Genomic DNA, 19,572 nt, shown 5'->3' on the forward strand with positions numbered 1-19,572 from the left:
CGTGCTGCGCTCTGTAGGGAAATGGCAGTGTTTGTTAGTCTACCTGGTGATCCCATGCTGTTTCATAAGAGGTTTGGTTCCTATTATGTGATGGTAAGAAGTTGGTTTTTATCAGCAGACGAGCCCAAATTACATGGGGATCCACTGCATGATTGATAAGCTTTTCTTTCAGCACCATGTCTAGAAAACACTGTATCATAAAGTCGTAGACTTATGGAGTCAAAAGGGACCTCAAACAGGCATGATCAGCTCTGCTTCAGGCCATTTTAGTATATGTTTCCTAACTAATTCTTAAAACATTGCAACGATGGAGACAAACTTCTTTGTTAGAAAAGCTTTGCTAATGCTTAACTTTACTCTTAGTTCTCAACTTACTCATGATGAACACTGATGTTGTTTCCTTTTGCTTTGTAGTAGCTGCCTTGTATGTGCTGTTACCTGGTCTCTTTCAATCTTCTTTTCCTATGATGTGAATGAAAACGGTGGTTAGAGCTGAGGTTCTCCAGAGACTACTTGCTTCTCCACTAGGTGCTAGTGCTGGTTTCGATCTGAGCCTTTCAGAAACTTAAGACAGAGAAGAGACAATTGCTGCATTTTCAGGTGATGGGGGCAGGTAACCACTTTCCTTGGCCATCAGGAATTTTTTCTCTTATTCTTTAGAACTTTGATATTCTAGTGAAGTTGTTTCCTTTACCATTCAAAGCATTATGTGCCAGGGGCGTTTTGACCAGCTTTCTTTTGCTTTAGTTTTTCTCAGTGATTTTTGCAAAGATTTCTTACACACTCTACCTCAGGAGAGGTTTTAGCTGGGACAAACTTTTAGAAGTTGCCCCAAACTTCCTTGCTCCCTTTACTGGAATTAGAATTCTTTTTTTCTTCATGACATTTTTCCATCTTCTGCGTCCTTGTGCCTTCAAACTATACTCATGCTCTTTCTCATCTTCCCTACTTCCTCAGCTGGCCAAGGGCTCCAACAGTTCAACAGTGTTTTTCTTACTTCCTATCAAAAACTGAATTGTTTTGGTAGATTGGCTGAAAACGCATGGTTGGCCTTGTAAGTGAGCTTCCTTGGTTCCAGTTCCTCTCTCGCCCTTGTCCTTTTCTTCCCCTCTGCTCATCCTTCCCTGCTTTCTCTCCTGCTCTACTCCCTCACTGCTATTTTTTATTTGTCCCACCAGCCAACTCTCTAGGTCTGAAGAGAACAAGCTGTTCCCATAATACTTAATCAAATTGAACACACTGGGAACATGCTGTTCTCAGGGTATTATTTCAGACGAGGCTCTGGAGAAAGGGGATTCCCAACAATGAGGGGAGGCAGAGATACAGCAACAGCCATTGCCAGGTAGCTGGCAGCTATGGGCATTCCAAGGAGAGGGTAGGGGAGGTAAATGAGAGGATTCAAAGCCTCCAGCATATGCAGATCTATTCTACTTTACAATATTCTGCAGGTGGGCGAATGGGGAGAAGCAAATTTTGCTGCTCATGAACAGCAAAGTGCTCTTCTGTGCCACAACTGCCTGACAGAAAAAGGGGGAAGGGAAATTAGTTGCTGCTGTTTACATTCTAATCATTGAAATAAATACTTCCATTCTAGGGTGAAAATAGCAACCACCACTCCTGCCAGTTGCATTTCAGGATAGGGAATAGCTTAGGTTTGTTGTGAAATGTATACGAACATACAGACATTATATGGATGTGTAAAATGCAGAGCCAAGGAGAGAGCACGTGTGTGCTGGTAAATGTAAGATAAAGTAAAATATATTGCTATCTCTGCACAAGGATTAACATCTAAATATGGAGAGGGATTCTTTGTAGTATGCAGGTATGTCAGCGTGGGTAGGTATATTTTAATCAAGGCCAAATGACTGCAAGGCTGTGATTTGGAGGGGGATCTTACTTTTGACCTTAAGGGAAGTGATGTTCCACAGAGTTCCCTTGGGGAGGTGGAACAGGCTTCCCACAGCACCAAGCCTGTCAGAGTTCAAGGAGCGTCTGGAGGACGCTCTTAAGTCGTATGATTTACTGTTAGGTAGTCCTGTGAGGAGCAGAGTTGGACTCGATGATCCTTATGGGTCCCTTCCAACTCGAGATATTGTCTGATTCTGTAATCTATGTTATTGCAGCTGGCCTGACTAATCCCTTTAACCTAATAAATACAGCAGCTACATGTGTTTTTTGCTAGCCTTTCATGTCACACTGTAGAAGAAACCTTCAAATCCTCAGCCCTGCTCGGGAAGTTTACTTTTTCCTATAGGACAAGATTCAAGGAGACCTCTGGTAAAGGCTGGAACTGGAGCTGAGAGGTGTATATAGCTTTTCATGAACTATCCAAGCAGTTCTAGAAAGAAATACTTCTATGAGGAATGAGTCCTTGTCCCTACCATGAAAGCTAGAGCTACATGGAGAGACAAAGTTCTCTATTTTATGACCCTCCTAGAGGAAACTCAAAGACTTGGCAATGGCTCTAAAAAGGCCACTTTGCCATAGCGATCCATGAAACTGCTTATTCAATTAGTTTTGTGTTCACTCTTAATTGAATTTGTTTCCCTGTTTTTGAAGGTTTGTTGAGCTCCCCTGTGGGGATTGCCTTTGTGCTGTTTGATTTAGAAAAGAGGTCCCTGGGGATCACAGCGTTAGTGTACGAGCAAGAGTCAGATAAAGCAAGGGCCTAGATGAACAGTTCAGGTTTCCTTATCTGTCTCACAGGGAATGTCTCCTTTTGTGAAAGCAGAGCACAAGTGATCTCTCCAGCCTGTGTTTTAACTCCAGTCCGTAAGCTAGTCACCCTGTCCTGCATAAATAAAGCCTGTAAAAGACTTCTGCCTTAGTCAATTGAGGTGCTTGTGCTGAATTGGCACATCTGCCAAAACAGGAATTAGAAGGGGTGAGAGCAGTGAAGCTATTAACCACTGGTTTTCTGGTCAAAACATCTCTTTAAATCAGTATTTTAAATCCCTGGGGAAAAGGTTCATTGGAACCAGAACTTCGCAATTCTCCAGGAAATCACTTGTGTGTGCTCATTATTTCCTCAGGTAAGGTCCTTAAACCAAGGCATAGTGAATTCTAACAGCAGAGTAGCTAGGAAGTAGGAAATCCTGTGGATTTTTTTTCCTAAAGCAAAAGAGAGCATGTGTATGTCTGTGTGTGTGTGTGTGTCAGTCTGTCACACTTTGGCTCAGAACCACAGACGTGGATGCCATGTGGATTAAATGACAGGGCCACAGATTTGTTTAATACACATAAGAAATCACTGTGGTCACCATACTTTGTGCCCCCTCTTTGAAAACCCTCCTCACATATTAAAAGGATACCAAAATCCTTTGGGCCACTTACAGGCTGTGTTGGTGTGAGAGAGATCTCACCCAAAGTGTTTCCCAAGGCATGAGGCCACCAGTCAGCTGCCTGCCATGGGCTGGCTCTTGGCCAGCTCTAAAGGATTAGCAGCTTGGCTCCCCCTTATCTAGCTCTAAGAGGCAGATGTTGGCTGTTCAGCTTCACTAAGCCTTGCAGCTGGTCACCTTATGTTGTAACCATAGCTTCTGGTTTTGTTGATGCTGTAAATGAAGTGAAAGACCTGGTAGACATTGACCAATCTGGCCTCTCTCTGCAGTCACAGTCTGTCCCATCAGAGACTTGCTGCTCTTGGCTGGGACATCCCGCGTGGATGGAGGAGGGTGGGTTCCCACTGATTTGTTCCAGCTTTGGGAAGTAATTTCTACGAGACAAAAAGTGGCAATAAATTGGTGCTTCAGCCTCCTTCTGTCGCTTCACCAGGGCCTGGCAAGTCCCTGCTTGCACACCATACATGGGTGTTTTGACAAACAAACTTTAATCATCCAGGCAACTGGTACAATGTACATAGTGGTGCCTGATGCTAATGCTTTGGGATGACTTCATTTCATGTCCTCAGGCTTTGTTTAATCTCAAATGTATGCTTGTCTGAGTGAGCTACCTTGATCCTGTAGTGGAGATACACTACATTCATCCAGTTTGCACGTTTTTAATGGACAGAGAGCAGATTTCTCCCCTTCTCTCCATTTTGTTGGCACAAGTCACAGTGCAGGTGCCAAATGAGCTGGACCAAGACACTCATCTGCCTGAAAATTAACCCCATTAGGAAACAGAACAGTTATTTCTCTGCTGTGTTGGTTTCCTGCTCCAACTCGCCCATCCTGTCTGTGCTTATGCCAGCACAGGGAAGAGGTAGGTGTGAGTAAGCAGGCGTGTGCATGGCTCTCCTGGCAGCAGCCGGGACCAGTGATCAGCTGGAGTATTTACATCACTATGGCCTAAGTTGCTCTGCATCCTTGGGAAGGTCACTCTGCTACTGTGTGCCCCCAGCTTCTCATGCGTAAAATGAAGATTATAGCATTCCCACAGTTTTGCAAGGCATTTTAAGATCCTTAGATAAAAGGCTTTACATTACTGCGAAGTTCTCATTGAGTTTGGTCAGAACATGTGCTATTGGCTTGGACTGGAAGACCTTTAGCAACACAAATGTGTTTTGTTTTAGGTGTCGGGCATGAAGGATTGTTAATGTTCTGCTTTATCTCCATTTTATCCATGTTTGGTTTTTTTTTACTTTCCTAGTGTGAGTCATAACTTGTTTAATGCCATATCTTATGGATGAATCTTTAGGATCAAACAAAAGTACTTTTGGGATGAGTCAAGATCTGGGTGTTCTGAGCAGAAGGAGGGAACTGTCAGTTACTGATACTATCTCCATGAGTTTCATTTTTCTTCCTACCACAAAACACTGTCTTTGAGTGCCACAGAAATAATTTCTGTGAGGATAGAACAAGGAGCTGCTTGAAACCTGGGTAGTGTGACCTGACAGTTTTGCCTTTCTGTGTTCTGCCTACACATACCCATATGACACTGAAGAAAAAATAACTAAAGTCCCAAACTTTGATCTCCTTTGCACCAGTTCCGTGCTGACTGAGCTCCAGTCAAATTAATAGAGCTATTAATTTGGGCAAGAGAGGTGTGAAATCAGAATTGGGTATAATTGTATTCTACTCTGCTTGATTAATAATTGACCATTACAAATACTTTCTTTTAAATGCTGGTAGTTTAATTAGGTCTTTCTACCAGTTGCTTTGCCTGAAGTTTTAAGTTTAATACAACAAGGAAAGCTCTTTTTCTTGAATGGCCTAATGCTGGAGTTGTAACATCTGTTGAACTATTAAAGGAAAGAATCCACACTGGAGAGGAAGAGAAGTCACTGGAACTTTAAGCAGATTGGAATGATAAATGCTCAGTATTGTTGAGTCTGCTTCTCCCTTGTTTTCACATGAGCAACTTCCATTGCTGTTGTCAGGTGCACCCTTGTGTGCTGTTTTACACTGTGTTACATGCCGTATGTTTCTGACTGTGTTGGGATGAGTATTGCCCTTTTGGGACCTACTCATGCACAAGTTATGTACTTCAGAAAATTATCCCTTTGAGAAAAAGGTAATCAAATGAATACAGCCAGTGTTCTAGGATTTAAGCTTTGGGGAGGATACACAATGCTGGCTGAAGAAGATAGTTCTGTTCCAGTCTGCCATATACTGAACTTGAGTGGGAGTTGCGTGTTTCTTTTGTGTTGCCATTTGGAAGATATCCACCTTCTGAGAACAGTATTACTAATAAAATAATGCATTCTGTCAGTCATTCTCTCTTTTTTCCCTTTACACAGGGTCACCCTGGGCAACCTGGACCTAGAGGTCTGCCAGGCCTTGATGGCTGCAATGGTACCACTGGGAGTCCTGGTGTTTCCGGATCAGATGGGTTTCCTGGCCTACCTGGGCTGCCTGTATGTCCCAACTTGGATATGGTGTTTTGTAGTCACTAAGCCAGGATTTGCTTTTCATGCCTGTGTTGGAAAAGTAACTCCAAGTACTTAGGAAGAACCCTAGCATTGTTAGAGCTCAATATCATTGTCTGATAGAAATTCCACTCTGAGGGTAAAGTGAAGATCCTGTGAATCTATTCATCTGGACTCCCCTCTTACAGGGAGTGGTGCTTTTGAGACCACTTCTCTTGCTCTACCTGTCAGGGATGAGCCATCTTTGGAGACACACATTTTTCTGCATTGACTGTAGAGGAGGGTCATGATCTACACTCTGTTTCAAGTGGGTAGGATTAGTTACAAGAACTCCGTTCCTAGGTGCTTTTGGGAATTACAGTCTTTTATAAAAGTACATGGTTATTTTTGAAACGTGAGCAAAAAATATTTGACTTGATATTAAATTATTTGACAAATATTTGGATATTTCTTCACATTCAAAGCCTGATCTTATTAACACAGGTTGGGTGACTTGAAATTCATGCGATGTTGAAAAATATTATGAATGGCATTGATACATCTAAGAGGGCTACACATCTGTCAAACAGATTCAAATAGGTGCTTAAAAGTTGTTGAAGATCTAAAGTAAAAAGGAAATCTAATATTAACAGGATAATACCAGAGAAAATATTTGTAGAACCTTACTTTACTAAAGCTGCAGGAAGTTGTAAGTTTTCATAATGGCACAGCTTCTCTGACAAAGCTGCAGTGGCACTTCTGCAGTTTACTGGAGCCAGGAGTTTGCCTTGTACATTATGCTGAATATAAAGTCTTTCAAAACTAAATCAGTATTTTCCCCTGAAATTTATTTGTGACTTGGGTTTTGGTTGTTCTTAATCAGGGTCGTCCTGGCCCAAAAGGCCTTAAAGGAGAACCTGTTTTTGCTCAAGGCAGCCTTAAAGGAATGAAGGTAAGACTTGTCATCACACAGGAAAGAATGAAGTACAAGAAATGCTTTGATGTCATACAGGTTGCAGGGCTGATGCCACAGACTAGATTGCTCATGATGTTACACGTGGGTGTCCTGGGTATGTGGAGCTGTGAAAAAGGTGGAATAAATCTACAAAGGATTCAGTAGGTTTTGTGGGACAGAATTCAGCAATATTTAGCAGCCTCCTGCTTTGTTAAATGTTGAAAATACTGAGACATTTATTCTGTCATAATGGCTTTATTGGCCAAAATTAAGACCTTTTATAACATTCTACCCACATTATATACACTTACAAGTTGGTAAACGTGAAATCTTTATTTTCTTCAGAATTTATGGGAAATACAGATAATTCGGCAGAATGATGATTTTATGAATTTTATATTTTTGTAATGAAACTTTTATAGTGTATTTTCCAGTGTTTTTACAATTAATATATTTTTTTTCTTCATACCGCTTTAGTTTCTCTTTCCTATTTATGCTTGACCTGATATTAACTAACAGCAAATATTTCTATTCATACAAAATTTAATGTTCCTTATAGATTGTTGCAATTACATAATGTCATTTTTACTCATGCATTTATAATTTTTAGGGAGAAAATGGTCTTCCTGGATTGGATGGAATTTCTGTAAGTTATTTAATTTGAGGAATAATGATTTTAAAGAATATTAAGTTGGTATTTTTTTCTTGTTTGGTTCTCAAGGACACTTTTCACATTAGTGGGCCATGTATTTATATGTGTGATACCATTAGCATGAGCAGTTCCAGACATGTAGTGGTAGGACTGGATCCACATTATGGTAGAGGGACTCAGATTGTTCCTATTATCTGTTCATTTTTTCCGTTTTCAAATCAAACTCCTATGATTGAATTCTGTTACTTTGATTTTCAAAATGTACCTAATAATATGAATTGGATTATTAGAATATTTTAAATGGCATACTTGATTAAGGGATATTACTTAATGTTTCCTGAGACTCACATTGTCTTTGGTTGGAGTTTGATCGGGTAAGTACTACATGTTCTATATTTGTCCTATGTTCTTACAGGGCCCAAAAGGTTTTCCAGGTCCAATAGGTTCTGCAGGCCCTATAGGGTTACCAGGTTTGCAGGTAGGAGACCTCACCTTTTGCACTTGTCTAACAGTTCAAAATGTTGGCAGTTTTCCTTCCTTGGGTGCATTTGTGTCATGACAATGAGTGTAAGTGTGTGTGCATCTAAGAATACAGCTGACTTCAAGCACAAAATACTTGAACTTAGATAGTGTGATCTGATCACAAGAGGTAAGGCCCCTCTCTGTGGTAGTGTTCACATCAGGAATTATGAATGAGGGCTCCAGCAAAGCTGCCTACAAACATCATACTCTTCTGAGCACTTCCTCTTCTTGGGACTAGAGGGACTATACTGATCTTCGCATGTTTGGAACCTTTGTCATCATGAAATAAGAGTTGCTTTTTCAAGATGCTGCTAGAGAGTTTCCAATGGGCAGAAGTAAAAACAAACTACAGATTGTTGTTTCTAAATTAAAGTTTGCTTTTAATTAGTCACAGCACCAAAGGGCTGTGCTGTCTTTTAAAGACATAAAGACCTAAAGGTCGTGTGTATCAGTTACTTTTGCTTTGGGAGCAAGAGATCAGAGTCCAGGTACCACTGCAGATCCCAGTATTCTGCAATTCCAATTCTCAATCCTAATGAAGTCAAAAGAAATAAAATCTTCGTCTTATTCACTTTTAGGGTCCAATGGGTCCCCCTGGGCCACCAGGTCCAAAAGTAAGTACCCACCTGCCTTCTTTCTACAGCTTTTGTAACAGTGCTGTAGGCATAGGTGATAGTGATGCTGTTGTTTTATTATTTGTTCATTGTTGGTTTTTTTCTCTCCTAGGGTAACATGGGATTAGGCTTTCAAGGAGAGAAAGGAGAAAAGGTAGGTGAAATTTGTTCTGTTATGGAAAGAGCATGAATTAATACTCTAGTGTTCCATGATAACTTGGTCCTTTAGAAAGCGGACAGATTCTAGCATTTTCTTATTTTCCTTTTTCTTCTCCTGGACTGATTAACAATCCAAATACTAAAGTCTTGCTGGTTCCTTAACTGTTGGTACAGAACAAAAGGATGGGAGCTTTTTCTGGATGAAGAGGGGAAAGGGGAAAATGTCATTTCAGCTCAGTATTTTCATGGTTTTTGGAGATATGAGGTTCTTTGACAACTTTTAAATCTCTGTCTTTCCATTTCTTTGGACCTTCGCCTCTTGTATTGAATTATTCTACTGGCTTCATTCTTTCTGGCTTTCAGAATATTATTTAGGTCAACTGATGTGTAATTCATAGTCTCACTATCCTAAACGGTGTCCTGCAGTCTCTGTGAGAATTTACACTTGCATAATGGGGCTTCTCCAAGTTCTCAACCTAGGTCTTGATTCACTTTGCATTTTACATTTTTAATTGTTTCTTGTTTTCTTTTCTTTCATAATTCCCCCCAAAGTTTTTATGGAATGTTTTCCTGTTCATTTTAATTTTCAGTCTGATCTTTTACCTTCCATGACCAAACTCTGTGCTAGCATTCAGGAGCGCAGATATTATGTACATGGGATACAATTAGAGTGGCCTTTTCTGATTCATAAGCTACTTTTGTAGGAAATTGAACATGTTCTGCCTATGTTAATAGCTTTTCCCTTTTGCCAACAGGGTGATGTAGGGCTGCCTGGCCCTCCAGGTCCCCCACCATCCACTGGAATACTGGAATTCATGGGATTTCCAAAAGGGAAGCAAGGAGAAAAGGTCTGTAAATTCAGTTTACAAACCATCCCCCTCCCCATGCTTCTTCAGTCAAGGCTGGATGAAATTATTAGACAGTGAGGACTCTTATATTTCCAAATCAAAATGATTTTCTGTACTGGTCTAATCTGCCAGGTGGCTACTGGATAAAAATACTCTTAGCTCAGAGCATCATGGACTGCTGGAGAAGGTATACCTCTCAGAAGCAGAAATCTGAATGCTATTTAAAAGGTTTCATCATTAATACTAAAAATGAATGAACTTTATTTTGTTTCTGTTGGACCTGTGAAATTGTGTCAACTAAAGCAAAAAACCTAAATCCATTTAGGAAAATAAATAAAGGCTCCAGCTGTCTTGCTTTGGCATGATGCACGTTACTGAAATGAAATCAGATTTCTCTACTTTGTTATCCTGGCATTTACAGAGATACGTATTTAGCTTATCAGTGTGTTTATAAAAGCTGTATAGATCTTGAGCTAAAGATTCTCTACACACATGAAATTTAGGCATACTGAATTAATGTGGGAAAATAAATAGAAGGCTCCAGCTGTTTTGCTTTGGCATAATGCACATTACTGAAATGAAATCAGATTTCTCTACTTTGTTATCCTGGCATTTAGAGATACGTATTTAGCTTATCAGTGTGTTTATAAAAGCTGTATAGATCTTGAGCTAAAGATTCTCTACACACATGAAATTTAGGCATACTGAATTAATGTGGGACCTATACAGGCTGGTTTGGGAGCCCGGTCTGAGCTTGCCTAAGCATAAGTCATGATAGATACTGTCTTACTTGGTGGAGTTACCTTAGTGTGAGGTGATACTCAAACAAATGCCATTCCTTTTGGCTCACTCTTGAATTTGTAGGCAGGACTGTGAATACATTATGCTATCTCATCATGTGTTATTTTGTTGGTTTTCATCAAGTACCGTATATGTCCCAATTCCCTAGATGACATTATGAAATGCTTCTAGTTTGACTTCTAGCAATGGAAGAGAGTTGAACAGCAGTTCCCAAGTAGGGGTCTCTGAAGCCATGGGATGTCATAACAGACAACTTGTTCCATGCACCAGCACTGTGCTGGGGGACACTATATCTGGCACATGATGACACAAGTCAAGTATACTTGCTGACAAACAAATTGCAAGGCCTTACTTTAGGAGTCAGGAGCATAACGGGGGGATTGGGGAAAGTCTTGCTTTCATGGGCACAGTGATTTATTGTGTTTACCTCTTCCCCTTGTCAGGGTGAGCCAGGCCCTCAAGGATTCCCTGGAGAGAAAGGATTGCCTGGCATTCCGGTAAGACAGAGGAGAGTTTTTAATACATGCCTAATGTTGTTGAAGTGGTTCAACACCTGCTGAATAGCTCACAAGGTCTCTACAGGGGTTTCTGGGCACCAGAGTACTTTGAAAATCTGATAAAAACGTCCACAAGAAGAATGTACCTGCAATCTGATAGTTTCCTCTCCTGGAGATACAAAGAAGATAACGTTGTCCTACTACAGACGTTACAAAGCAACTGTTATTTCAGTGCATGTCATTTGCAGTTTGCAGACCTGCAGACAGACGTACCCTGTACGTGGCCACCTGATGGCAGTGTTTCGTGATGGCCCACAGAGCTAGGCATATTTAAACCAAAAATTAATCTTTTTCTTTTAATTATGTCTAAACATATTCTTGTTATTTTACTCTCAAGCTGTGAAGCACATGTAGTTCTTTCTATCTAGGTATGTATCCAGTTTTAAAATGGGCTGTTCAACATTAGTGCTCATAAACTTAGCAATGTGTAGCATCTTCTCTATGAATCAAGAACACCAGTTTATCCCTGGATTCCAGAGATTTATTTCCCAGCTTATAACCTTTTGTAAACACAGGTTATTTGATCAGTTTAGGGAATAAATATTTTGTGGAACTTCTGACTAATAAGATAAATTGTTTGCCAGTTCCTTCAATGTACAGATGTTGTTAGACGGACGTGCAAGAGAAAACTGTACGTGAAGCACAGTTTATGAGCCTTTTTGGAAAGGTGCCATTATGTGTGTGTTTAGCTTTATGCATCACAAGAGGCCCATTTTAGCTGTTGGGGTTGAACATATGTGTGAATTTAACCGTAGCTATAAGATATTTCAAGGTTGAAGCCTGAAAATTGCTTAACTACTGTAACTCTCCCTGAAATTAAATCCTGGTGTTCTATCTCTGGATTTCATACTTCTTGCTGACTTGGAAAAACACCAAATGCTTCCAAATGTTGAGCATGAAAACGCTAGTTTTGTGTCATTCGTAGGCTTTAAGAATGAAAAAGGGTGCCCTGAGCACTCCCTTGAGCTGCTGCTGTCAATAAATGAGATTTGAAATGATTTCTAAATGTAGAATACAACACGGAGTAGCAGTGGCAGAACTTTGCTGTTTGAAGCATAGGGTTGCTTGCATTTGCTACCGAGACGTGTGCTGTGGTTTAAGTGGATAGAAGTCATGGGAAATGAAGAAGATAATGTGCTGCACATACTGCCAAGTCTGGTTAACGCAGGTTTTCTTTCTGGACCAAAAGAGCCCCAGCAGAAACAGTCTCTTCCCCTTGTCTCTCTGTTAATAGATGGGTTTTGTTGTAGGGCTGTGCCATTCAATTCCATATATATCTCAGATTTAACGTTGGTATTTTTCCTCAGGGCTTTGGAGGTGTTGGAGAAAAAGGAGAAAAAGGTGTGCCTGGCTTACCAGGTGGCAGGGTAGGTAACTTTACAAAGTACTTAAATGCCTGTTCTCCAACACATGAAATGGGCCTTTCATCAGCAGAACCATTCCCAAAGTGTGTAGGAGTCTCAGACGTAAGACTCTATCCCATAGTAGTCAGGGCCATACAACAACAGAACTAGGAAGTCCAAATGAAGATAATAAAGAAGCCTTGCAGAGGTTTTAGGAAGCTCTTAAGCAGTGGCAGATCAGCCATGAGAGAACACAGATAGGTATATGGGGAAGAAATGGGCAAGCTGGCAGTAGATGTTGGTCTGACTAGTCAATGGGAGTTAACAGCATGCTCAGTCACATGCCAGCCATAGGTTCTTCAAAGCACCATGACCCTGCAGAGATGTGCTTACACACAACAGGAAGACCAAGGCACTTTGTTCTGCATGTGCAGAATAAATTGTCAAGATAGAAAGTCAAACTTGCATTAAATTTCTCATGGCTTTATAACTGAAAACTACCTACTGAAGTTGAGACACCAGGACTTATTTAACTTGAACTGCTGATTAGAAAGACAATGGCTAAGAGGAGAAGACTTTTTTAATCAGTTATTCTGCTGAATTCTTTCAATTATGATTGTTAGTATTTGGAGATATGGAAAATCAGTGGTAGCTGCTTCTTTTGAAAGTTTTACCTTTTCATTCTTTGGTGCTGAGATATTTGGAGCCTGATACTCTAAGACCAGACTGAAATGGAGCTTCTGAAAGTTAATCTTTTTCTGCCGTTCCAGGGTCTTTTGGGACTGGATGGATCTGATGGGATTCCAGGGAGAAAGGTGAAATTTCTTTTATTTTTTACTGTACTTAGAGAAACCACCTAAGTGCTTAAGCTCTACTGACTTCCTTACATAGTGGCTCCAAGTTCTCTGATGGGTGAATGCATCTGCCTTATTAAACTAGCGAGAGCTAAGTTGAAGGTCCATGTAAAACTCTGTATCCCTTTAACTGTTGAGTTATCCCTAGATGTCCAGAGGACCACCTCCACAGACTGGGAATTGTACATTCCCTCCTGGAATAATCCAAGTTCCTCAACAATACTCTGTATAGTCTAAATTGGGGCCTACAGCTGTCCAAGACTTCTGAATCACAGGCAAGGTCTAAAGTTAAGGTTCTCTGCTCCAGAGCTCTTGGAATATCTCATTTTGCCTGCAATGGCACTGTGATATGCAATCCATACTGGGCCAGATTGAGTATGTCACCCAATAGAGAGCAGTAGATCACTTCTGTGTAATTTCTAGTCACACATCCAGACGGGGAATTTTGGTGTCCCTGAGAATGCCACCAGGAAATAAAGAGCTGGATCTCCCTGTGTCACTTTAAATGTTTTGGGTGGAGGGGAATAGAGTGGAGAGGAAAGTGTGAGCGACAAGGAAAGTGGTGTTCTGGACTCCTCACTCCACATACGTTTCCATGGTTCTGTGAGAACTCCAAGGTGTCCTGATTTGGACACCCTCATGGCTGCTCACCAGTTCTCACCATCTTTACAGCACAAAGAGACCTAAAGGAGATCTCTTATTTTGTGAGTACTGAGAAATTGGTGCCATCAGTTTTCTGTTTAATTCTTTTGCAAATGTTTGGTAGGACAATGAATTAGGTTTGTGATTCAAGTCCAGGCGCTGCAGATGTTTCAGCTAACAAGTGCCACTGTCTTATTGTCTCACTGTGTGATAATGTTCCCCTGTCTGACTTTGCAGGGTCATCCAGGTATTCCAGGCTATCCAGGACTGGATGGAGTTGAAGGCATGAAGGTAACTTCTCACATGAAAATACTAGATTTCAATTTCTATACTATATATAGTTAATGCATAGCAGACATTTGCTGGGTATCTCACAGCGTGGGCAGTCAGACATCTAGAAACTGAGTGGAAAATGGTTGGATAGTAGTTTGCTGTGAAAAACACTTATCTGCCACCAAGATTTGTATGTGGTTGGCATACTTGTGAAATGCTAATACTGAAGGGCTTTTTTTGTGCAGAGCACAAAAGTAGAAGTAGTGGAAGTAGCAGTACAGGTTTATGGGCAGAGGAGTATTACTGGAAGAAGCAACAACATGTACACTGCCCAGTGTTTATGTTATGATGGCAGTTTGAACAATGATCAGACTTTGCACTTGCTGTTTTGAAGAGGATTTGGTACTTTTAGAGTGAGAGGAAGGAATGCCTTCAGAGGATAGCTGGGTAGTATCAAACACTTTATCTGAAGCAGCCATCAGTTTCATCTGGCAGGAAGTAGGTCAGTCCGGACAGCAGATGATGGTGAACAGCAGAACAAAGTAAATTCTTCACCAAGACAAAGAGTGATGGTTAGTCAGCGAATGACTACAGACATCAGTACCATAATATAGTCTGTTTTCTGACAAGCAGCCTTCCTCTCCCTTACCCATCATGATGTGGTGTGAATCTGTTTTCTTCTACAGGGTGAATTAGGTGACATCGGTCCCCCAGGCCCTCCTATTGTGATTGACAGGGAAGGTTTAGTCATTTCAGGTACACCTTTCTATTTTGTTTTGGAACTTGTCTAAAGCCCTTTTCTGATCCAACTTTCCCTCTTACCACTTTTCCAAGAGTCTAACTCATTGCTTGTTACTTTTCCTTTAATTTCTGTGTTGCTGGCATACAGGTACCTTTGTCCCATGTTTATAACTTCAGGGTTTACAATAAACCTTTCATCCCACATTGCAGAATGATGTGTTTCAAAGCAGAATGAAGTTTAGTGCTCAGGAGGCTGACTGTGTGAGGGAGGTGCTGTGCATCTACCTGCTTGTCTGTCTTCAGTGTACTGATGAAAAATGGGTTCCTTGCGTTGCTTAGAAATGGGTACTCTGAATGTCATTCTGCTTTTAATTGTCATTCAATGTGGTAAGTATATTGTTGGGAAAAAGAGCTTAATTAACACCACAGCTGAATGAGACCTGGATGGGAACAGCCTCTGAAGCTGTAAAGGTAAGGGAACAAACTGTATGATCTCTCCTATTCTTCCTCCTTCACTTGCAGTCAAGTTTGAAACAACCTCTTAACAGGTCAGGAGGAATTTTCCCTTTGTTGTTAATGTTGACTAGCAGGCAACTGCCAACAGCTTTGCAACCTTTGCTGTCAATGAGGTCAATAGCTGACTGAACAGTCTTTCAGCAGAAATTCTCATGAGATTTTTTCCTCTTTTTCTATGTTTGTCTAATAGGTGCCCAGGGTGACCCTGGGAACCCAGGAATACCTGGTCCTCCAGGAGACGAAGGGATCAGTGGTTTACCAGGCCTTCCAGGAGCTCCAGGGTTTCCAGGCTTGGAGAGAGGTAAAGCAGCTAACAGTGCTCTGAGCAGGCTGTTTTCTGTGCTTGTTTCTGAGAAGACTCTTGAGTAGTGACCTGGAGAGGGTGAAGGTATTGGAGCAATCCTCTCCTTGCTTCTTCAGCTGCCTGATTTGCAGACTGCTCTGTGAGACATAGGAGGCAGGGATACACACAGGGAAACCAAGTATGTTGACTTGGGTGGAAGCAGAATTAGTCCCACAAATATTACAGCCCAGGTAAGACTTCAGGTGTGAATATTTGGTAGAGCCGCATACACAGGAGGTTGATTCTTTGATTTCCATTTCAAATGAGTTGATTGGCAGAACCTTTCCTATATTTTAAATAACAGCAAATGTTTTTGAAACATATTTTTAATGACTTTTCATATCTGCAATAGAGAGCTAATTGGCTAGATAAAACAACTGTATTTGGAACCCATTTGTCCCATCAAAGATCTCACTTGAAAGTTCCTGTTTCACTTGAATGTCATCTGTGAAGTCCTTGCTTGCAATGATCCAGAGACTAGGAACTACTTAGGAAAATCTCTAACTCAAAGGAAATGAGAAAATAAATGCAATTCAGTCTTACATAATTCATTGTCTAACTGCCCAGTGGCACTTAAATGCAGCCCTGTGAAAATTTTTAGGCGACCGAAGGAGCGAGTTGGTGCTTCTGATTAGTGAGTTTTCCTTTGTGTGCAGTTATAAATTGTTCTGTGCTAACATGGGTGCAGTTCAGGGCACAACAGTAATTCATTGAATACTAGGATGTGTTTGCTGGTGAAGAGCTGATGGTTGTCATTGTTGTCTAGATGGAATGGGCCCTGGAGGGTCTCCAGGTATTCCAGGTGTGAAGGGTGAAGCGGGAGAACCAGGAAGAGCGACAGTTGGATTGCCAGGCGTTCCCGGCAGAGGTGGTTTACCGGGTCTGCCAGGAGCACCAGGATTGCCCGGGTCACCACGTATGTGTATTTTAACATCTATTTTTATACTGGATTCAGAGTGAAACAATACAATCATTTATGTATTTATTTATTTGCCAGTGAGGACTACTCATCTGTAAATCTCAAATGTTTGATTGGCACCTCGTTGTGATTGTAACTCTCAACTTTAAATATATGTATCAGCAGCCACCCCTCTGAAGTAAGAAAACGCAGCTAATTATTGTTAGAGGGGGATTGCTTGAGAGATCAAAGCACAAGGTTGTGTAGACACAATTTATGACACAGAGGACATTGAAGTTCTGCAGTAGTCTGCTGTTGGCTTAGATAAAGAATAGATCGTGACCTTATAAGCACCTGGGGTAAATGTCTAGTCTTGTGAGTAGGTTATTTGGGTACCAGGAGTCAGATAGGATGCCCGAAGAGACAGTTTTCAGGCCTAAGGAAATGTGGTTTTATTTTTACATATTTATTTGTATGGATGCCCTGGTTGGATTAATCATGCATGGTTTTGTTTTCCTCAGAAACTGAGCATTACATTAAAAGGGTTGATTTCACACAAACCTTGTGTTTTACCAGTCTGGCATAAACTGAGTTGAAACAACTTGTTTTAGTTTTGAGAGCCAACCTTTCAAAACAGGGCACAGTGACGGAGCCAACGAGCATGGTCTGATGAAATGATTTTCTATGGAGAAGAAATAAGTGCTCTGTTATCAATAACTGGTAGTCAAATACAGCTCATTTTTCTGCAGAGTCTGTAAAGCTCTTGTAGCTGTTTTTAGCTGATGGTTGCAGTTTGTTTCATGCAACATCAGACGGGCGCTGGTCAGCACTCCGTCTTACTGTTGTCACTGAGGGGAAGGGTTTTCCCACACAGTAGTTTTAGATTATGTTAGATCACTTTCCATTGCTGTTTCTGTCAGCTCATGTTTTATTCTATTCAGCATATAAAGAGATGTAGAAAATAATCCTACAGTTATAAAGTGAGGGACAAGGACAGGGTAAGAAGGTAGGTAGCCCTGGCGATGACTGCCATGCCAGAAGCAGCAGAGACATTGCTCATGTATGATAACTTCTGTGCCAGCAAAAAGGGCAATAGCCAGTCATAACAATCACCAATACTTTGATATGTCACTTCAGCTTCTACCCATGTAAGTCTCACCTTCTCCCAGAGTTGTAAAGGTACATCTGCCATGAATTGAGTATTTGCCCTTCTTTATACAACCTGTTCACAGTTTGGTTAGTACTTCAGCTGACTGTTAATTCTTCAAAGTGCAGTCAAAGAGCAGTAGAGGAATGAAACTGTTGTGAGAGCTTTTGCTTTTCTGTATGAGAAGCTAGAAACAAACATAGGCAGAGGACTGCAGCCTGTGATACCGTCCAGGTTCCAGCTACTCATCTAACTTCAACAGTTGCAGTTTGATCCGGTGCCATTTCTGTCAGTTGCTTAACTGACATTGTGAGTAATTAATGAGCTGGAAATCCAGCCTTCTCATGGCTTTTGCTTGCTTCTTTCTACGTATAGGCCCTTCATTCCCCCCGGACACGATCCTGGATGGAAGGACTGGGGCCCCAGGGGAGCCTGGACAAAGAGGGCTACCAGGAGCTTTGGGTCCAAAGGGGTATAAAGGTAATTGACTCTTGTTTTGGAAAGAGCCTTCTAGCAGTCATTGGGCCTCAGAAAGATATTTACATGTGGTTAGTATCCTAAGGGATGAGGTGGAAGTGTCTTTATGACAAATCACAGGAGGCTGAGATGGATTAAAGGAACAGCCTTTACAATTTAGAGTTGTGCCCAGCACTCCCAGCAAAATCCTATTTCCTACTTCCTGCTCTGCTCAGGCATATAAGCAGATAAACATCTCATACCCAGAAAACTAGCTAAGTAAGTTATACTTTAAAACCGTAAGACATAATGAGACTTGGAAATAAAATCTTCTTCACTGCTTTTTGCAATATGGGCTGGAAATGACAGAGAAATTTGATTTTATTCTCCCCTGTGCTAAAAATGAGGAGAGTTTGGGCCCCGTTGTGTGACAGAACCAGTGGCAAAAGTCACGACAATGCGGACATCACTGTGCTTCATATTGTTTGGATCCACAGCCAGTTACAATTCAGGGAAATACAAATATATGCATCTGAGGGTCATTGTAACCTACTGTGAGTAGGAGCATGGACTTGTTTTCTCTAACATATAACTACCTATTTTAAAAATCACAAGATTTCTGTCCTAAGACTTTCTTAAACCCATCTGTTTAGGAGAGTCTAAACCTCTGCAAGGAGGTCAAAAAGTGCTGAAGTTCATGCTGCACATGTTAATTTGCTGATGGGCATTGCATAGAAATTAACCTGGTCAAAAGCTGTACTCCACTTGCTTGACACGTCACCTGAGCAGAGAGGGCACAAAATCAAATCATATGAGAATGGCTTTGTCGTGATTGGATCAAATACTGCTTTTGGGGCTCTTGCACCTGAAAAGGGGCTTTATTCAAATGAAACTGAATTTGGAGTGTTCACTGTGTTTTCCAGGAGAGGCAGGTGATTGTGCTTGCGATGGAGGAGTTACAAGAACTGGTCTAAAAGGCATCTCAGGTCCACCAGGTCCATCGGGAAGCCCTGGCTTGCCAGGGACTAAGGGCATTGGTGGAGACCCAGGCACTGTGGGTGCACCAGGACTGCGAGGCCCTCCGGTAAGGGAGGAAGAGGTTATATTAATGTCATTAATTATAGGAGTAAAAGTGCCCATGTGCAATTGCCTGGTGTTGATTGTAGTTAAAGCAGAACACAGTTTTTTACATAATTTCTTCTACTCGTTTGGATCTTTAAAAGAGAAGAAGGGCAAACCAGAACTGATCTGTGAAAAGAAGCTGAAAGTAGAGAAATTCTCATCTATAAAAAATGGGAGAAAAAACTGTTCTTAAGTTTTGAGAACTGTATGTTTAGCAGTCAAGAGAAAAGCAGTAACAATTATTTGTCCCAGGGCTTCTTGGCTATAGACATACATGGATTAGACCCAGGGTTCTTCCTAAATAAGGGCTGGCTGAGGAAGCAGATATACAACTGCCTGGA

The 19,572-nt window shown here is 41.2% G+C and overlaps 1 protein-coding gene across 1 annotated transcript in view; it reads left to right on the forward strand.

Moving 5' to 3' along the window:
- The window catches only part of COL4A6 (collagen, type IV, alpha 6), a gene marked incomplete at its 5' end in the record, with an annotated part of 42,814 nt that overhangs the window by 2,616 nt on the left and 20,626 nt on the right, over positions 1 to 19,572 (forward strand). The window contains 16 exons of the mRNA XM_010021840.1: positions 5,681 to 5,797; positions 6,672 to 6,740; positions 7,354 to 7,389; positions 7,811 to 7,873; positions 8,496 to 8,531; positions 8,644 to 8,685; positions 9,446 to 9,538; positions 10,783 to 10,836; positions 12,204 to 12,263; positions 13,010 to 13,054; positions 13,973 to 14,026; positions 14,695 to 14,764; positions 15,456 to 15,566; positions 16,375 to 16,524; positions 18,029 to 18,133; positions 19,033 to 19,193. Of these exons, the coding sequence (XP_010020142.1) occupies positions 5,681 to 5,797; positions 6,672 to 6,740; positions 7,354 to 7,389; positions 7,811 to 7,873; positions 8,496 to 8,531; positions 8,644 to 8,685; positions 9,446 to 9,538; positions 10,783 to 10,836; positions 12,204 to 12,263; positions 13,010 to 13,054; positions 13,973 to 14,026; positions 14,695 to 14,764; positions 15,456 to 15,566; positions 16,375 to 16,524; positions 18,029 to 18,133; positions 19,033 to 19,193 (1,266 nt within the window). The remainder of the gene's footprint in view (positions 1 to 5,680; positions 5,798 to 6,671; positions 6,741 to 7,353; positions 7,390 to 7,810; positions 7,874 to 8,495; positions 8,532 to 8,643; positions 8,686 to 9,445; positions 9,539 to 10,782; positions 10,837 to 12,203; positions 12,264 to 13,009; positions 13,055 to 13,972; positions 14,027 to 14,694; positions 14,765 to 15,455; positions 15,567 to 16,374; positions 16,525 to 18,028; positions 18,134 to 19,032; positions 19,194 to 19,572) is intronic.

Source organism: Nestor notabilis, unplaced genomic scaffold (assembly GCF_000696875.1).
Source record: "Nestor notabilis isolate BGI_N333 unplaced genomic scaffold, ASM69687v1 scaffold11039, whole genome shotgun sequence".
Taxonomy (NCBI): domain Eukaryota; kingdom Metazoa; phylum Chordata; class Aves; order Psittaciformes; family Psittacidae; genus Nestor; species Nestor notabilis.